Genomic DNA, 16,533 nt, shown 5'->3' on the forward strand with positions numbered 1-16,533 from the left:
CAAAATGCAATTAGTTCACCATAATGTAGTGGCGGCGTTGTGGCATCTGTCAGTCGGCGGTCGGCACACAACAAATGTATGTGTGTACTAGGCACGAATTGCATTTTGTTGGCTTTATATGTACAATGCGACAAGTGAGCGCCAAGCCCAGTCCCCTTTCTTTTTTATTTACATATGCACATATTTACATATACATATATACATATTTGTTTTTTATTTCTTCTACTAAATACTATTTCTTTTTTTCGGTGGGTATGGGAAAATGTGCTCGAAATTCAATTAGCAAAAGCGAGACAAGGTTAAAGTCACACACGAAGTACTTGCATGTATAGGTAATGCATCTACATACTTATATATATAGGGATGTGGATACATACTTATGTACAAACGTCGGCATGTATCTGATTATTTTCCCTCATTACTGACCAACCACACAAAGGAATCAGGTCGAATCGAATACAACTCAGAAGACCTCCATAGAGAAGGGAAATTATTGGACATTAGATGAACATGACCAGAAAATGGCTCTGGCTACTGCGAGTTAGCAGTTGGTAAAATGAGGTACGACAAAATAACAATTGGTGAATGATGAAATTTGCTTTAACTTGATTAGATTTTGTGCTGCTGCATGCACCTCAATGCAGTTATTATATTAGTGCCTCACGAAAAGTTACAGTTTTTTCAGTTTTTAAAAATATCTTTTCCAAAACGCCACCTCAGATGATAAGAGAGCTTAAGATTAAAATGTTTTTGATTTCATCAAAGGAGTAAACGGAGCGGTGTTGATATTTGCGAAAAAAATTGCGAGGGAATCAATACATTTGAATTCAAAGATGGAAAAATCATAAAAGTGACCATACATGAAATACTGACAAAAATTAAGAATATAAACAATAAAAAATCTCCAGGCTACGACAGAATTAATGGACAAATTATAAAGAATCTACCCGACAATGGAATTAAGTATCTAAGGAAGATATTTAACTTGTCAATAAGACTCAAATATTTCCCTTTACCTTGGAAAGTTTCTGAAATAATTGCTCTGCCAAAACCAAATAAAATGCCCACAAGCCTTCATCAAACAGGCCGATAAGTCTCTTGCCTATTTTGTCGAAGCTGTTTGAACAACTAATTTATGACCGCCTTGATCCCCTACTACAGGGTGGGCCATGTGAAATTTGCTTTTTGAAACGGCTATAAAAAACAATTAATCAAACTTTTTTTTTATTTTGAAGATTGAACATTGTCGTTTATGAATGAAAAATAATATCGTTCAAATGACTGCCACGACTGGCTTTACAGTAGGCCATTCAATTACCCCAATTTTTAAGCACATTTCGATTGTTTGGGCTCCATTTTCATGAATGGCAACTTCGATTTCGTGTTTTAAAGCATCAATCGTCTCTGGATGGTTCGCAAAGCATTTGTCCTTAACGGCTCCCCACAAAAAATAGAACAACGGGCTTAAATCACAGTTCCGAGGCGGCCAATTGATATCGGAATTTCGGCTGATTATTCGGTTTTCAAAAACGGTAGCCAAAAGTTCGAGTGTAACTTTAGCAGTGTGACAGGTTGCACCGTCCTATTTAAACCAAATGTCGTCCATGTCATCCTCTTCGATTTTTGGAAACAAAAACTCGTTGAGCATGTCACGGTAACGCTCGCCATTTACTGTAACCGCGGCTCCTCGCTCATTTTCGAAAAAAAAAACCGCACCAAACAGTGACTCGTTGTGGATGCATTTGCTTCTCTACAGTAACGTGTGGATTTTCTGAGCCCCAAATCCGACAATTTTGCTTATTGACGTAGCTACCGATGTGAAAATCAGAAAAGAAGAAGAAGACTCACCACTTTGGAAATAGGTTTTCAATATTTCCCAATTTTGTTCAAGCGTATAGCGTCCCATTTCGTAAATGTCAAACCTTTAAGTAAATTATGAACACATTTGACATGTCATTTGTGTTACCATTCTCAAAAAAATAGGTGGTTCAAAAATCAAACGCTATATGGCCCACCCTGTACAATCTAACCACATCATTCCCTCTCATCAAATTGGTTTTCGGCGAAAACATTCAACGATACAATGATACAACAGGTACACAGAGTAGCCAAAAAAAAAAACAGGAAATTGACAACAAAAATTATTGCGCCGCAGTGTATCTTGACGTGGCTAAGGCCTTTGACAGTGTATTGCATCCCGGACTATTGCACAAATTTAAAAAAAAAATACTTCCAACTGACTATTATCTACTTTCGCGAAGTTATCTTAATGAAAGATATTTTTATGCTAAATATCAGGACGAATGCTCTGATGTACTACGTATGGAAGCAGGTGTTCCACAAGGAAGCGTTTTGGGGCCACTCTTATATTGTACATTATCTATACACTTGATATACCCTGCCCAAGTGACGACAGCATGTTTGCAACCTTTGCTGATGACACCGTTTTAATGACCAATGAACAAAAACATAAATGTTGCCACAAATAAACTACAACAGCTACTTAACACAACGCTGGCCTGGGACAACATACATGGGCAATCGGAATTAACACAGAGGAAAATATCCAAGTAATATACATACACAAACAGAAAGTGTGATCCACTATGACTATAAATAATAAAGTCATTAAATATCATACAAAAGCCAAATATTTAGTCATAATAACTGATGCAAAACTGACCTGGAAGGAGCATACTATATACTACAAATAGGAATTGAAGTTAAAAACAGATTCAGACAACTCTACTGGCTACTACGAAACGACTCGCGACTTTCACTTGGTAATAAATTGTTAATCTACAAAACTCTTATAAATCCGATCTGGAAATATGGCATCAAACTATGGGGAACAGCAAGCAAATCAAACCTTAAAATAATGCAAAGACTACAATCAAAAATTCTAAGGACTATCACAAACGCAGGCTGGTACGTAACCAATGACGATATACACAGGGACCTTAAAATTAAATTTATGGAAGACGTCATTCGAGAATGCAGCACAAATCATATTCACAAACTACTAACACACACAAACAAAAATATGCTGAAAATTCCACATTCAGAACTGAAAAACGAAGACTAAAATGAATAACTCCGACAGCCCTAGCAGATACTTCATCACTAAAATATTATAAATATCAACCTGTTCTACGTTTTATGTCATAATTCTTATATGCATTATCCCTCTTATGCTGTAAAAAGAAATGTACTTTAAATAATGATTTAACGCTTATATTTCCATAATTGTTTTAAAAATTATTATTACTAAGAGTCGAAAGTTGGTAGATGTAATGAATTGGGAAAAAAATTAAAGCTTCATCGTTCGGTATAATTTTAATCGTCCAACAGACTTAATCCTAAAAACATTAATGTCTACAAATAGGTGCACATCTTTAACCAAGGCAATAAAAATTTGTTCACTATCATTTCATTCTTTGTGAAATAAATAAGTTATTTAGAAAGCCACCGAGCAGAGTTCCGCTTATAACAATTAATGCATTCTTTAATTGCATCTCGCGATCACACCCGACAGAGGGAAAACTTTTAACATCTTACTGATAATAAGGGATTGCCTCTTAGAGTCATTTGATTAAACCCGGGACTTCGGACAAAGTGAACCCTTTTCGCACGTTTTATTTTATTTTAATAGAGTAGATGGTTCTGGTAGCACCAGAGTTGTTGTTGCTGTAGCAACATTTTCTGAACTGTTATCGTCGAAATTATCTAACCCCAGGAAATGTGTTGTTCCGACGGCGTTGGTTTGTTTTTACGAGTGTTTTTTTTTAAGTAAATTTTTAGTGGTTTCACGAAATTGAGTGACTCACATTAAAAGTAGTGTGTGCTGACTAGGGAAAAAAATCCTTGGAAGTCCTCCGAATAGTCGCGAGAACTGAGACCTAGATACATATTTGAGTGCGATCCTGAGATTCGCAAACTGTCGGCAGTGGGTGAAACAATGGTGGACTGAAGTAAATGTTGATCGTTTTTTTCGATACTTGCAGCATCATTCACCGTGAATATATATTTCCCGGACACACATTTTAGGTGTGCTGCCTGAACTCGTCGAGAATATTGCCGAACCCATCCTTTAACATCGACATCGTCCCCTGTGGCTTTGCCTTATTTTCTAACATGAAGCCATATCTTGGGGCCGTACGAGAGGTTAAGGAAGCTGCAGTCGTGTTGTTGGACAGGTTAACTTCGGAGTATTACTAAGGGTGTTCCCAATCAAGGGGGCTCCGTTGCAGTCGCCCTTCAGAGTTAGATGAACACTTAAGAACTTAATTGCCATCTAATTGCGGCCGCCTTAGCCGAAAGGGTTGGTGCTTGACTACCATTCAAAATTGCACAATTGGAAACCTCGGTCACGAAACACTATTTTTTCTAATAGAGGTCGCTCCTCGGCAGACAATGGAGAACCTCCAAACTTGCGATTTTAATGCATCAGAATGAACCGAAGCGTAATCACATTGTGCTATTGTAGTTTATCACATTTTCATTAGTATTAAGCAGCTTCATTTTAATGCAACAAATTCGATGAATTCAAAATCGATTAGCAATAACTTTGCCTTACCGCTTGAGGATTTTTTTTAAATATATAACACACTAACCTAAATCAAAACAAACGAATCGATCTCAGCGTAATTACTACAACTAATTATAGCCCAGAGTGCGTGTGCGTGTGTGTAGGTGAATGCCGAAATGTCACATACCTCAGACGACAATGCCCGCGTCAATGGCGGTGGTGATACTGATAATGGACGATTGGGTGAATGATTTTGGCTCAGTTCAGCGCTGGTATGAAGATCGCCCTTATTTAAATTGTCATTGATTTGTATGAGGAGCTCTTCGATTATGTTGCCAGTGGTTGTCGATGGATTTGAGCCACTGCCACTGCCATTGCCGCTGTTCGTGCTGGTTTGTAATGAACGCGACATGGCTTGAGTAGGTGATTGCCGGTTGAGGGGTGGTGAACCGGCGCGTGTTGCCATCACCGTCGCTGCAATGGGACGAAATTCTTCGTCTATGTTCAAGGTTTCCAGTATATTTGGTGCCCCCAGGCAATCGTTCAATGCATTTGCTATATGCTGCTGTCGCACTTCTGGTGTGATGGACCGATCAAAGGGCAATAGTGCTGAATATGAGTGTTGTGGTGTGGTAGGTCGTGATGATGTTGTGGTTTGTCCTTGATCCGTTGGCGCAGGGGACATAGAGTCCCTGCGTACCAAACTTATTGGACGCTTTATAAGATTAGAAATGAAATCCATTGTTGTTGGATGTGAACTTTTATAGTACTGTCTTTTTGTTTTTATGCTTTTATTTTAACGATTCGCGATAATTGCGCGTAGTTGTAGAGCAAATAATTTGTCTCGTGAAGCGTGCGAAATAACAATTAAAAATTTTCACATTTACATACACATATCTTATGCCCTTCATAGAGTTTATTAATTTAATGTGTCTTCAATTATTTTCGACTGAAATCATTTAGCACACACGATTGATTCACACAAATTACGTTCGTGTCTGCAGTGTGTGGCGCCCCGCCTTCATACGAAACGCAAATCTTTCGCCACAGTTCTTGAATGTCAAAAATGGCTAAATAATCACGCAATTAACGAAATTTGGCTCGATCGCTGGCGGTCACTTCAACATGCACCATTAACTTCGTCTATATTTTTGCAACAATTCACACTTTTACTTTTTGGAAGAATTCCAAATTACTTTATTTTTGTGCTGTAATTTTTTCTCCTTGTTTGAAGCAAAATATCAGTTTTGAAAATTATGGTGCGTCTTCTTTGCTACGAGCTCGACAAAAATATTCAGAGTATTTTTATACGATCGAATAGTTTATACTCGAGTGAACACACTTATGTACGTACATACAGCGTCGCGTCGGGTAAGCTGTGCGGCCACAATTAAACGCGAACTAACAACTGAATGGCTCGTGAGTTGTTCCGAGGTGATGTTCCTGTGGCGCTCTTGCGGGTGGCAATTTCGACACCATCGCCAGCTATTCTACTGAATGTTTGAGTTATTGATTGCGACCATGCCTCGCTTACGATCAGCACGAGCACCATCAGCACCGATCTACCTATGTGTACATCGCTCTGTTCAATGTTCGAATTAAAAATATTTTCCACAACTTTTCACTTTGAGTTGCTTTTTGTTGATCTTTTGCTCACTTTGCTTTTCTTTCTCAACGAAAAACAAAAATATTTCTATCGAACAATTGATTGGCAGTGATGGGAGACGAGATCACCAATACTGTTGTGTTGGATGCCTGGTTGCTTTTCACTGTTTCGCTGCTGTTTGTCGTTAGAAGTCATTATATCAGCATTGTTCGTGATTGTTTAGCTTGTGAGTTCAGTCATTCATTCAGTTTGCAGGCATTGTTGCTTGTTGTTAATTTGAGAAACATTGAATGCGCTGATAAAAATTCCTTTGGTAATGGGCTCATTATCAATGTTTGAGAAGCAGCGTTTAGAATTAGAAAATATTCCTGATTCGAGTGATCTACTTTTCTTTAAAACAGAACTTTTCGGAAAACAATTTTAAGATTTTAATCGACCAAGTGATGCCAATAACTCAAGCAACTCGGGAAGAGCAGCGGCATTGTTTATTTTTAAAGTCAACATACGCCGAGCGAAATATGTATAAAAAAATTGTTTACACGACCTGTCTAATTTCTTGTATATTTATTTGACGCTGCAACTAAATGGTTCTTCCATAAGAGCATAACCATTTTGTGTTTAAACAAAACATAGTATGATTGAGATATCGAGCTGAAATTTACTAAATTTTCTACTTTTTGATATTGCAACCAAAGGGTTTCTCAATAGGATATAACTATTTTGCATTTCAATAATATGTGTATACATACTTACATAAGGTGGGCCAAATAAGACCTGCTAATCTTAAGCACAAATAACTTTTTTATTTTTTGATATATTTATTTTTCTCTTTTTGTAGGTTATAATTGAATTGTTGGAAATTTATTATGGAACCTACAGTACAACACAACGCGTTAAAATTATCGAGTTTTTCTATTCTTGTCAACGGATCATTGTTTTAACGTAGCGTAAATATCAGCAATAATTTGATGTCGGTTGAAGCGCATTTCCATTTAAATGGTTATGTCAACAAACAAAACTGTAGATTGTGGGGCTCTGAAAATCGAAGGGCAACACACCAACATCAGTTGCACCCATTTAAATACACTGTTTGGTGCGGTGTTATGGCCACTAGAGTTATCGGTCCATATTTCTTCGAAAATAAGGATGAAACGCCGGAATCGATTTCAGGAGCTTATTACAGAACATTGATTGAAAACTTCTTGCAGCCAATGGCGGAGCAGTATCTTAATTTGTGGTTTCAACAAGATGGAGCAACTGCTTGGCAAACTATGGACCTGCTGCGTGAAATTTTTGGCGAACGACTGATTTCCAAAAATTCAGATTTCCCTTGACCACCTCGTTCGCCAGATTTGCCTGCGCCCGACTTCTTTTTAGAACACAAGGTATATCTTAATAAACCAGAGACTATTAGCCAGATGAAGCAAAATATTCGAGACGAAATACTGAGCCTTCAACCAGAAACATTGTGTGGTGTAATGGAAAACGCGTTAAAAAGAGCCAATCTTTGTATCGAGAAAAATGGTGGACATTTTCTGATGTAATATTTCATACATAATTTCCATAAAATATATTCAATGTAAAAAACAATTAACCAAAATAAATGATTATTGCAAAAGTTTTTGTGGTTAACATTAGTAGGTCTTATTTCGCCCACCCTGTATAATTTCGATGTAATGAATGAAGGAACCTACAGTTTTATGACGTCTCCGAATGGCAGATGGTTTTTTAGAAGCTTTTTAATGGCAACCATGCAATCACAGATTTGTCATTGCCAAGAGGCGACTGCTGTTAGAAAAAATTGTTTCTATCATTTGGTGTTTCATGCCCGCGGTTTCGAATCCGAGCCCTACCGAGCTGCAGCGACCGCCGATGTACTCTGATATAGCATAATAATATACATATTGAAATTAAATACATTCCAGGCGTAGTACAAATTTTAAATTTATCACCTGCGCAGAGTAAGTAGTGAACGCTTTTAAAGTTGAGCCCACCGATTCAGAATCAAAGGTTTACGAAAATTTAGTATACCAACAAAATAAAAAGAAAATATTAAGAAAGGACAAAAGTTTGAAACCAAAACACATATGTACATAAGAATATTTAACCCTAGTAATAAAATACAATAAAAATACCTATCCAGACCGTTCCCACGATAGTTGGTTCTACGTTACCGGAATGACCGGGATCTATATCCTCGCGGCCAAAAACGCGTAAGCAGTTATCGCGCTAATTAAGAAAAGAAGGACTGTCACTCCAGCAGCATTCCCAGTGCATGTACATTGTGTAAAATAAGTACCCGGAATTTATAATTTAAACTCTCCCGGGAATACCTGACACTTCAAATTTGGTTTTTTCATGTTGGTACACATGTCCTTGAATGCACAAGCCTTATTAGAACGGGATCTATTACTTAGTGTGTTTTATTCTGCAGTCAAAGTGAGTTGATCTTTTGTTTACTTGGCGAATTTTACTCAATTTTTTGCAAAAAGAGCATCGGAAGGAGGTCTCTGAAGACATGGTTTCCCGAGCTAATACGGACCCTACGTTCATGAAACGCATAATAACTGGTGATGAGACATGGGTCTACGAGTACGATATGCAAACCAGTCAGCAATCGTCTGAATGGCGCTTCGAGAACGAGCCGTATCCAAAAAAACCACGCCAAAGCCGGTCAAAAGTGAAGGTTATGCTCACGGTTTTCTTTGATTACCAAGGCGTGGTGCACTCTGAGTTCCTTCCAGAGGGCCAAACGGTTAATAAGGAATATTATTTATCCGTTTTAAGGCGTTTACGTGAAGCCATTCGCCGTAAACGGCCCGAATTGTGGAAGGACAATTCGTGGATTCTGCACGACGACAACGCGCCATCGCACCGAGCCTTGATTGTACGCGAATACAAGACCAAAAACTTAATAAATACTATCGAACAGCCACCGTATTCGCCAGATCTCGCACCCTGTGACTTTTTTCTCTTCCCAAAACTAAAATTGCCACTTCGGGGAAGGCGTTTTGAGTCGATTGAAGACATTAAAAAAAATTCGCTAAAGGAGCTGAAGGCCATCCCGGCGCCGGCCTACCAGCGGGCCATGGATGACTGGGTTGTTCGTTGGAATATTTGTATCGGCTCAAAAGCAGCCTATTTTGAAGGCGATCCAACAAATAATGATGAATAATATGAAAAAATGTGTTTTTTTTTAAATTCCGGGTACTTATTTTACACAATGTATGGTGAATATTTATGTTGCCACTATAACAATCACAACAACCTCTCCAGATCGCAAAAAATTTAATATGCAAAAATTACATTATGTCTACAGTTAAATGGTACAGACATTAGGAAAAATTACAGAATATAATTTTTATTTTGTTTTTAGTATAATGCGCTTAAGGGTAAATTCCAATAATATTGGGTATGAGAATAAGTTTCCGCCCTCGTAAAAGAGGTGTCGCTGCTGATACTATTTTTGTGTTCTCTAGTAATATATTAGTGATTTGAAGGTGTATATGTGAGGTCTCGATCGCAGTAGTTGACATTCGATTGAAGCGTAAAGATCCTTTTTTATCTGTCGTCAAAAATGTCTACGTTTGTCTCGAAAAAAAACAGCATTTGCGGGAAGTTATGCTTCATTATTACCTTTCGAAGAAAAGTACAGCTGAAACGTATTCGACACGTGATCAATATTTACGGTAATCACGCCCCATCAAATACAACTTGTAAAGAGTGGTTTCGACGCTTCAAAAGTGGCACTTTCGACGTAAGTGATAAAGATCGGGAAGGGGTACCATACAAATTCGAACATCCTATACTACAAGACCCTTCTAGAAAGAAAAGGTTTTCTGCATCGCATCGTCAATGGCGATGAAAAATAGATTTATTATGATAACCCTAAGCGTCAAAAATGTTGGAGCCCACTAGGTGAACCAGGTCCATCGACAGCATTCAAGCCTGCCAAAGGATCGTAGGGGACAACTACTGGCAGAGCAGATAGACGATTCGACATTCAGCACTGTGAACGACGACGCCCCCACCAGGGTAGTGGGCAATTGCAGCAGCTCGCCTGACATAACAATAGCTAGCGCTGGTCAGATAAATAGCATAACGTGACGACCTATGCTTTCGCTTGCATCAGACCACTTGCCCATTATCGTCTCGATTGAGAGACCTGCCGACTTTGCTTCCGCGAATCACCGATCCTATTTTAACTTTAAAAAAGCTAATTGCCGTTCTTCCCATTCGCACCGATGTGCACGCAGGCGAACGCGCAATCCGCAAGGTGCTCACAGCTGCTGCGGCTCGCTTCATCCCTGCTGGAAGGCACAAGGCTCCTAATTTCCCAGCCGAAGCATCCTGTTTAGCAAACGAGCGTGACCACCTACACCAGGTCAATCCCGGGGATCCCCGCATAAGGGATCTCAATTTGGAGTTCCGGCAATTGGTAGATCAACATAAGCGGACCAAATGGGTTGAGCATCTGAAGTGCTGCAATTTCACCTCTGGTGTGAAAAAGCTCTGGTCCACCGTAAGGTCCCTGTCGAACCCGACCAAGCACAACGACAAGGTGGCTATCACCTTCAACGGTTGTACTTTGTCAGACCCGAAGAGATGCACGAGCTATCGAGCCGACTTTTTGCACTGCATCCCCCGGCCGACAGAACCAAGCGTCGTGCCACCAGATGGCTGCACAAACTGACGAACGACAGGGCGCCACTTACTCTCTCCAGTAATGAGGTCCAGGGGGCCATTAACGAATCAAAATCATCACAAGCCATTGGCCCTGACGGACTGATCGCGCTGATGCTGAAGCACCTGGGACCATTGGGATTAGGATATCTCACAAGGGTCTTCAATCTGTCCTTGGCCACTCTCATCATCCCTGACAATTGGAAAGCAGGGAGAGTGTTCCCACTACTGAAACCTGGGAAACCCGCCAACCAAGGGGAAACTTATCGTCCGCTAACTCTCCTTTCTCCAGTAGTGAAGACACTTGAAGCCCTCCTACTCCCACTCGCCAGCATGGTTTCCGAAGAGTGCATAGCACCACTAAACGTCATAAACGCCCAGATAAAGCGCGGGATTAATTAACCAAAACCGCCCCTGCGAGAGGACTGCCCTAGTAGCGTTGGACCTGAAGAAGGCTTTCGACACAGTCAGCCATTCCACGCTACTAGATGATATTTATCAGTCTACACTCCCGCCAGGTCTGAAGAGGGGGTCCGCAAACTATCTGAGCGGTCGTCACTCGTCAGTGATCTTTCGAGACCAAACATCAGAACAGAGGAAGATTAAGCAAGGTGTACCACAGGGTGGAGTCCTTCCACCTTTGCTGTTCAACTTCTATATCATGAAACTCCCCCAACCTCCAGAGGGAGGTAGGAGCTGGAGGGTTGTGGGTCGTTGGGGGAGTTGTGTTGCTCAAGGGGGCTCCTTACCGTTGAGGTGTTGTTGGTGACGGTAGTTGGAAGTGCCGGCACTAAGGGCAGTAGCGCCGTTGAGGCAGGGGCCTTGTGGACCACTCCCTATGATTCTTAAGGCCTGAACAAGTCTTAAGATGGCACCACCCGTTGCACTTGTTCCACCTAACCGAGGTGGAGTGCGGGTGGAGCCGTTTGTGGCAGATGCAGCAGTAAAATACCTCTGGTCCAGGGTTGGGTTCGATGTCAGCCCTGAAGAGAAGCAGGGAGCAAACGTGCTGCTAGGGATTGCTCCTGTGACGAAAGATTGGCGGTGGGATACGGTGCACTAGACAGGGCTAGTTTACTGGGACGGCAGCCATTGGTCGGGAAAAACCCGAATCATTCCGGTAACGTAGAACCGGCTGCCATGGGAATGACAAAAGTTGCAATTTTGTTGGCCAGTGTAATAAGCCAATTAATTAATTGGCAACGAGAATTATAAGATGGAATCGGTTCAGAAAATTTTGAGGAGTACAAAGCAAAATTTAGGAATATTTTATGCACTATCCAAAATCGATTTATATGAATATTGTGATACGGTCTCCAGATAACAGCAGCGTATTCCAATTTGGACCGAACAAATGAAGAGTATAGAATCTTGAGTATATATGGGTCAGAGAATTGCGAAGAATGAGTGTAAACAAATGCCAGCATGGCGAGATGACTTTGAAATAATATAATTTATATGCAAACTAAAATAGAGCTTTTAATAAAAAAACATGCCTAAGTCCTTAATCACGTTGACCGACTGAAGAGTGGTATTAGATGAATGATACTATGCAATAAGTGGCTTAGGTCTTACGATCTATTAGTATGAAAAATGTTATTGATCCGTAATGGGTCATTGTAATATCGAGCTACGATCGGCCCCAGCAGAACATAAAATTCTACCGATTTTATTACACATTTTATGTTAGATTTTTTGTTGCGACATCTGTAAGTTTTATATTACCCGAGCGATCCGTGATTATATCCCGACTGGGTAATTTTTATGCTGTATGCTTATGTGAGAGAATGCGAAGGCCGAAGAAGAACTCATGTAAATGCACCTGATGACTGAATTTATGCTAAAATCTCTGCTGAATAACGAACCTTTTTTGTAGCCGGCTTGATGAACCTGGCTTTTCATAAATTCATTTGTCATATTTTTATACCATACTTATGATGTGAATAAGTTCTCTCTAACATCGGACAATAAGTCCTATTAACTTTCTTAATGTTTGTTTTTGCCGTGTTTCACTCGAAATACTTATTATTGCGTTAGACAACGAAATAGCGCAGTTCTATTTCAATTATTAGTTGAGAAAATAAGCTAATTTTTCCGTCAATTCTTGCTTGTTAAAATTGCAAATATAAGTGTTTCCTTTATAATCATTTTGGGGACGAAAATGAGAAGGAGACCTCACAGCTCACTTGAAAATGGTATACCATGCCATCACATGTATTATTACAGACAAAAATATGCTTAGAAGAAAGAAAGTTCTGATTGAATTTTGAGATCGTTTCCAAATTTGTCATTAACTTTCTAAGCCACCAGTACTTCCTAACGGTAAAATGTTTGCATCCACCAAAACGAATGCTTCTCTAAGTTGTCAAGAAAGTGTTTTCATAACATATATCTATTTTCGACATCGTTTGATAAACTGTGATTTGAATAACTGTTATCTGTTATATAATTAGTCATAAAGTGATTTGTTGATTAAAATATCAAATCGTACGTAAATTGTAAAGAACGCAAAAATGCCTGGAAAACGGGAATCTTTTGAGCTGATTACAATATACAATAGGAAATAAGGAATGTTTTATTCAATCCGACAAACAATTTATAATATATATAATAAATCGTGCAAAAAAAATAATGTAGGCTGGAACCAACATCCGAAAGTGGAAGATCACGGAAAATATCTAACCACGTCGAACGTATTTTGTTGAAAGAAATAGCCGCAAGCCCACAGATTTCGAAAGAAATCTTGATAGTGAGTTTATAGATGAATATGGGGTCGGAGTGAAAAAGTCCATGTTTTGCAAAAGTACAATTATACTTCATGGGTTGCTTGAAAGAAGCCTTTGTTCTCTGCACAGCAAAGTAAAGAGCAGTTATCTTTCGCTAGAACGCACTTAGCGCAGTCAGATAGCTACTAGGATGATGTGATATTCCGCGATGGACCCAATAGAGTGTGGAAGCAGTGATATTTGGCAAACTTTCAGTCACGGTGTGGGGATGCATGCCCAATAAGGGAATGCGTGGTTTGGTGTTTTTGTAAGATAAGATGGATGCACGACGATATTTGAATATTCTGATATTGTTGGAAAAAACCTCAGTTTAAATTCTATCTGGGCAACGATCCAAAACTTAAAGCTCATATGGTCAGAATGTGGCTTCGTCTTAATTGCAGTAAAGTATTGGATACATCAGCCCAAAGCCCATATTAATCTAATAGAAAATTTATGGGCATACTTAAAGAAAATAGTTGCAAATCAAAACTCTAAAAGTCGAGCTGACCTCAAAAACGTTATTTTAGAGGAATGACACAAGATACACCAGGACTATGATGTTCAAAATAGATTAATTCTATGAGAAGTAGATTATAAGGTACTATAGATGCTCGGGGTAGTTATACAAAGTACTGATTCCCATTTTGTTTTTTAAAACATATAACTATTAATTGCAAATGTAAGTAAGAAGCCGTTCTTGACTGCTGTGTTTTAAATGTATATTGCTTTTGCTTTTTATTTTTTAACGGCATAACTTTATTTTCCACTATTGGCTTATGAATTATTTATATTACAATAGCTTTCTGAAGATTTGAAGTCCATCCCAATTTTTGTTGATTTTTGGTAATTATTTACCGTGGCGATGCATTTTCTCTATATGAAAAAGAAAAAACAAATGGAGAGGATACGCAACACTTTCAGGAGGAAAAATTATCAAAGAGCAACGAGAATTTTAAGCTAATTAAAACTTTCATACAGCTTACACCTAACGTTTGTAATAAAAACTATTTAAAAAAAAATGAAAGAGAAATATTTCAATAAATATGTACCTGTACTTATTTTAGCCCAATTGAAGAAAACTTAATAATGTTTATGAAAAGCGATTACGTTGATAATTTATTTTACATTCCTTAGTTCACAATCACCAATACAACACCAATACATATAAAACACATGTACCACTCAATAAATTTGCAACCGGCAAAATTGGTAAGTTCAATTTAAATGCAAAAGCAAACAAATAAATTCATTGAATTAGCGCGATACAAAAACAAAAACTATTAAATGCAACACAAAATGTAATGCGATGCGATAGAGATACGACCGACAGCACAGTGTTTCACCGAATAACTATGGGCAATGGCAGGCAAACAGGCAGTCAATGGTTTCTTGAGAGGTGGGAGTGTCTCGGCAGTCTTTTGACAAGACTACACAAGATACCATATGTAAGCTTATGCATGTATACATACACACATATAAACGATAAAATGCAGAAAAAGTAAGCATACACAAGCAGACAACAAAAGAAATGCACTAGATGCCAAGAAGATGAAGAACTAGAAAAACGTCATAGTGTAAGGAACACGAGTAACGCTTGCAACACTTTTGAGTTACCAAGTGAAGCTAGTGCTAATAAATAAATATATAAAATTATAACGTATGTATGCCCATGTACAGTCTGTCTAATAGAAGCGTGACCGCTATAACTTAGAAAGTATTAATTATTAACTAATTTGAAATCTGCATTGTATGGGCTCATAATATTTATGAGCCAAATATATAGGTGAAATGGTTGAAGTACCAGACTGGCACTTTCCAAGTAGCACTATGAGATCAGATGCACGTGGCATTTTTGGACCATGAGGCTACGTACATAGAAACACTGCTTCAAATAGGTTTTCATACGTGGAACTAATTTTCTAAAAACAACGTATGCTTTCTACAATAAATTTCTCACAAAACTAGGAAATGTATAGCGCTCAATGCGAAAAGGATACACCTATTTAGCAACATTTAATTTTTTTTATAATGGAATTTTGCCGGTCACGCTTCTATTAGACAGACTGTAAGGCGTATATATTTAAAAGTATGCAAACGGAGTGCAAAGGAGGAAAGAGGAAAGAGCAAAGCAGGCAAGGGCAAGCTTCTCCAGACGCACAATTAAAATCGAGGCAGCAATATTATTATAATATCAACAGAAGTATGTTAGATGTATCCATGGCTAATTAAATGTAACATTGTTGTAGTAATTTTGTATGTGTTTTTTTTTTATTACAAATTTCCGGTAAAGTGTATTTCATCTTCCGAATTACCAAACAATTTTGTAACAAGTCAGAAAACAGCAGCTATGAAGACTTCTTTGCATCGTTCATCAACTATCTTTGTATATGGCGAAAGTCATCCATGAATGCCCAACCTAGAAATCAATCATAGCCTACTGCCGACGGAGAACTTCAGCTACATCGTAAGAACCAACTTACAGTGACAATTAAGTTCATATTTCTTGTTTGTAAAGGAACTCCGCATAACTCTAACCACATTTTCACTTGCTACTCCGTTAAAACCGCTCGTTTGTTCGCCCAGTCGATAGGTGATATGGACGATGATAACTTATGGACAATCCATCCTAGTCAATGCGCGGTAAATAATATACTTACAACTACAACGACAACGGTGATAGACGATAAAATTTCGAAATTTGACGTCAAATTCGTATAGCACAAAAAAGTGGGATACAAGGAGGATGTAAATCTTTTATGAGTGGTTGCCGTATACACGGTTGCCCATATTCGACAGACCCATGGGGTTTTTTTTTAAATCAAAGAAAAACACAATTTTTTTGATGTTGACGATAATAATCATTTTATTTGGTTCAAGTAGATTTGTTGACATCACTTTTTGAATATGATATCGCACCCTAAATACAAAAGGGGCACAACTCAAAATTT

At 38.6% G+C, this 16,533-nt stretch overlaps 1 protein-coding gene across 5 annotated transcripts in view; it reads right to left on the bottom strand.

The window, feature by feature from the left end:
- The window catches only part of LOC128871783 (transforming acidic coiled-coil-containing protein 2), a 57,390-nt gene that overhangs the window by 26,262 nt on the left and 14,595 nt on the right, over positions 1 to 16,533 (bottom strand). For 2 of the 5 annotated variants that reach the window (XM_054113852.1, XM_054113850.1), the window contains exon 1: positions 4,716 to 6,003. The exons of 1 other annotated variant lie outside the window; for it this stretch is intronic. In XM_054113852.1, coding sequence (XP_053969827.1) covers positions 4,716 to 5,270 — 555 coding nt within the window. In that variant the 5' untranslated portion in view covers positions 5,271 to 6,003. Of the gene's footprint in view, positions 1 to 4,715; positions 6,004 to 16,533 lie in introns of those variants that run through there. 2 more of the 5 variants (XM_054113851.1, XM_054113849.1) reach the window with 2 other exon arrangements.

The sequence above is a fragment of the Anastrepha ludens genome, chromosome 2 (assembly GCF_028408465.1).
Source record: "Anastrepha ludens isolate Willacy chromosome 2, idAnaLude1.1, whole genome shotgun sequence".
NCBI classification, from domain to species: domain Eukaryota; kingdom Metazoa; phylum Arthropoda; class Insecta; order Diptera; family Tephritidae; genus Anastrepha; species Anastrepha ludens.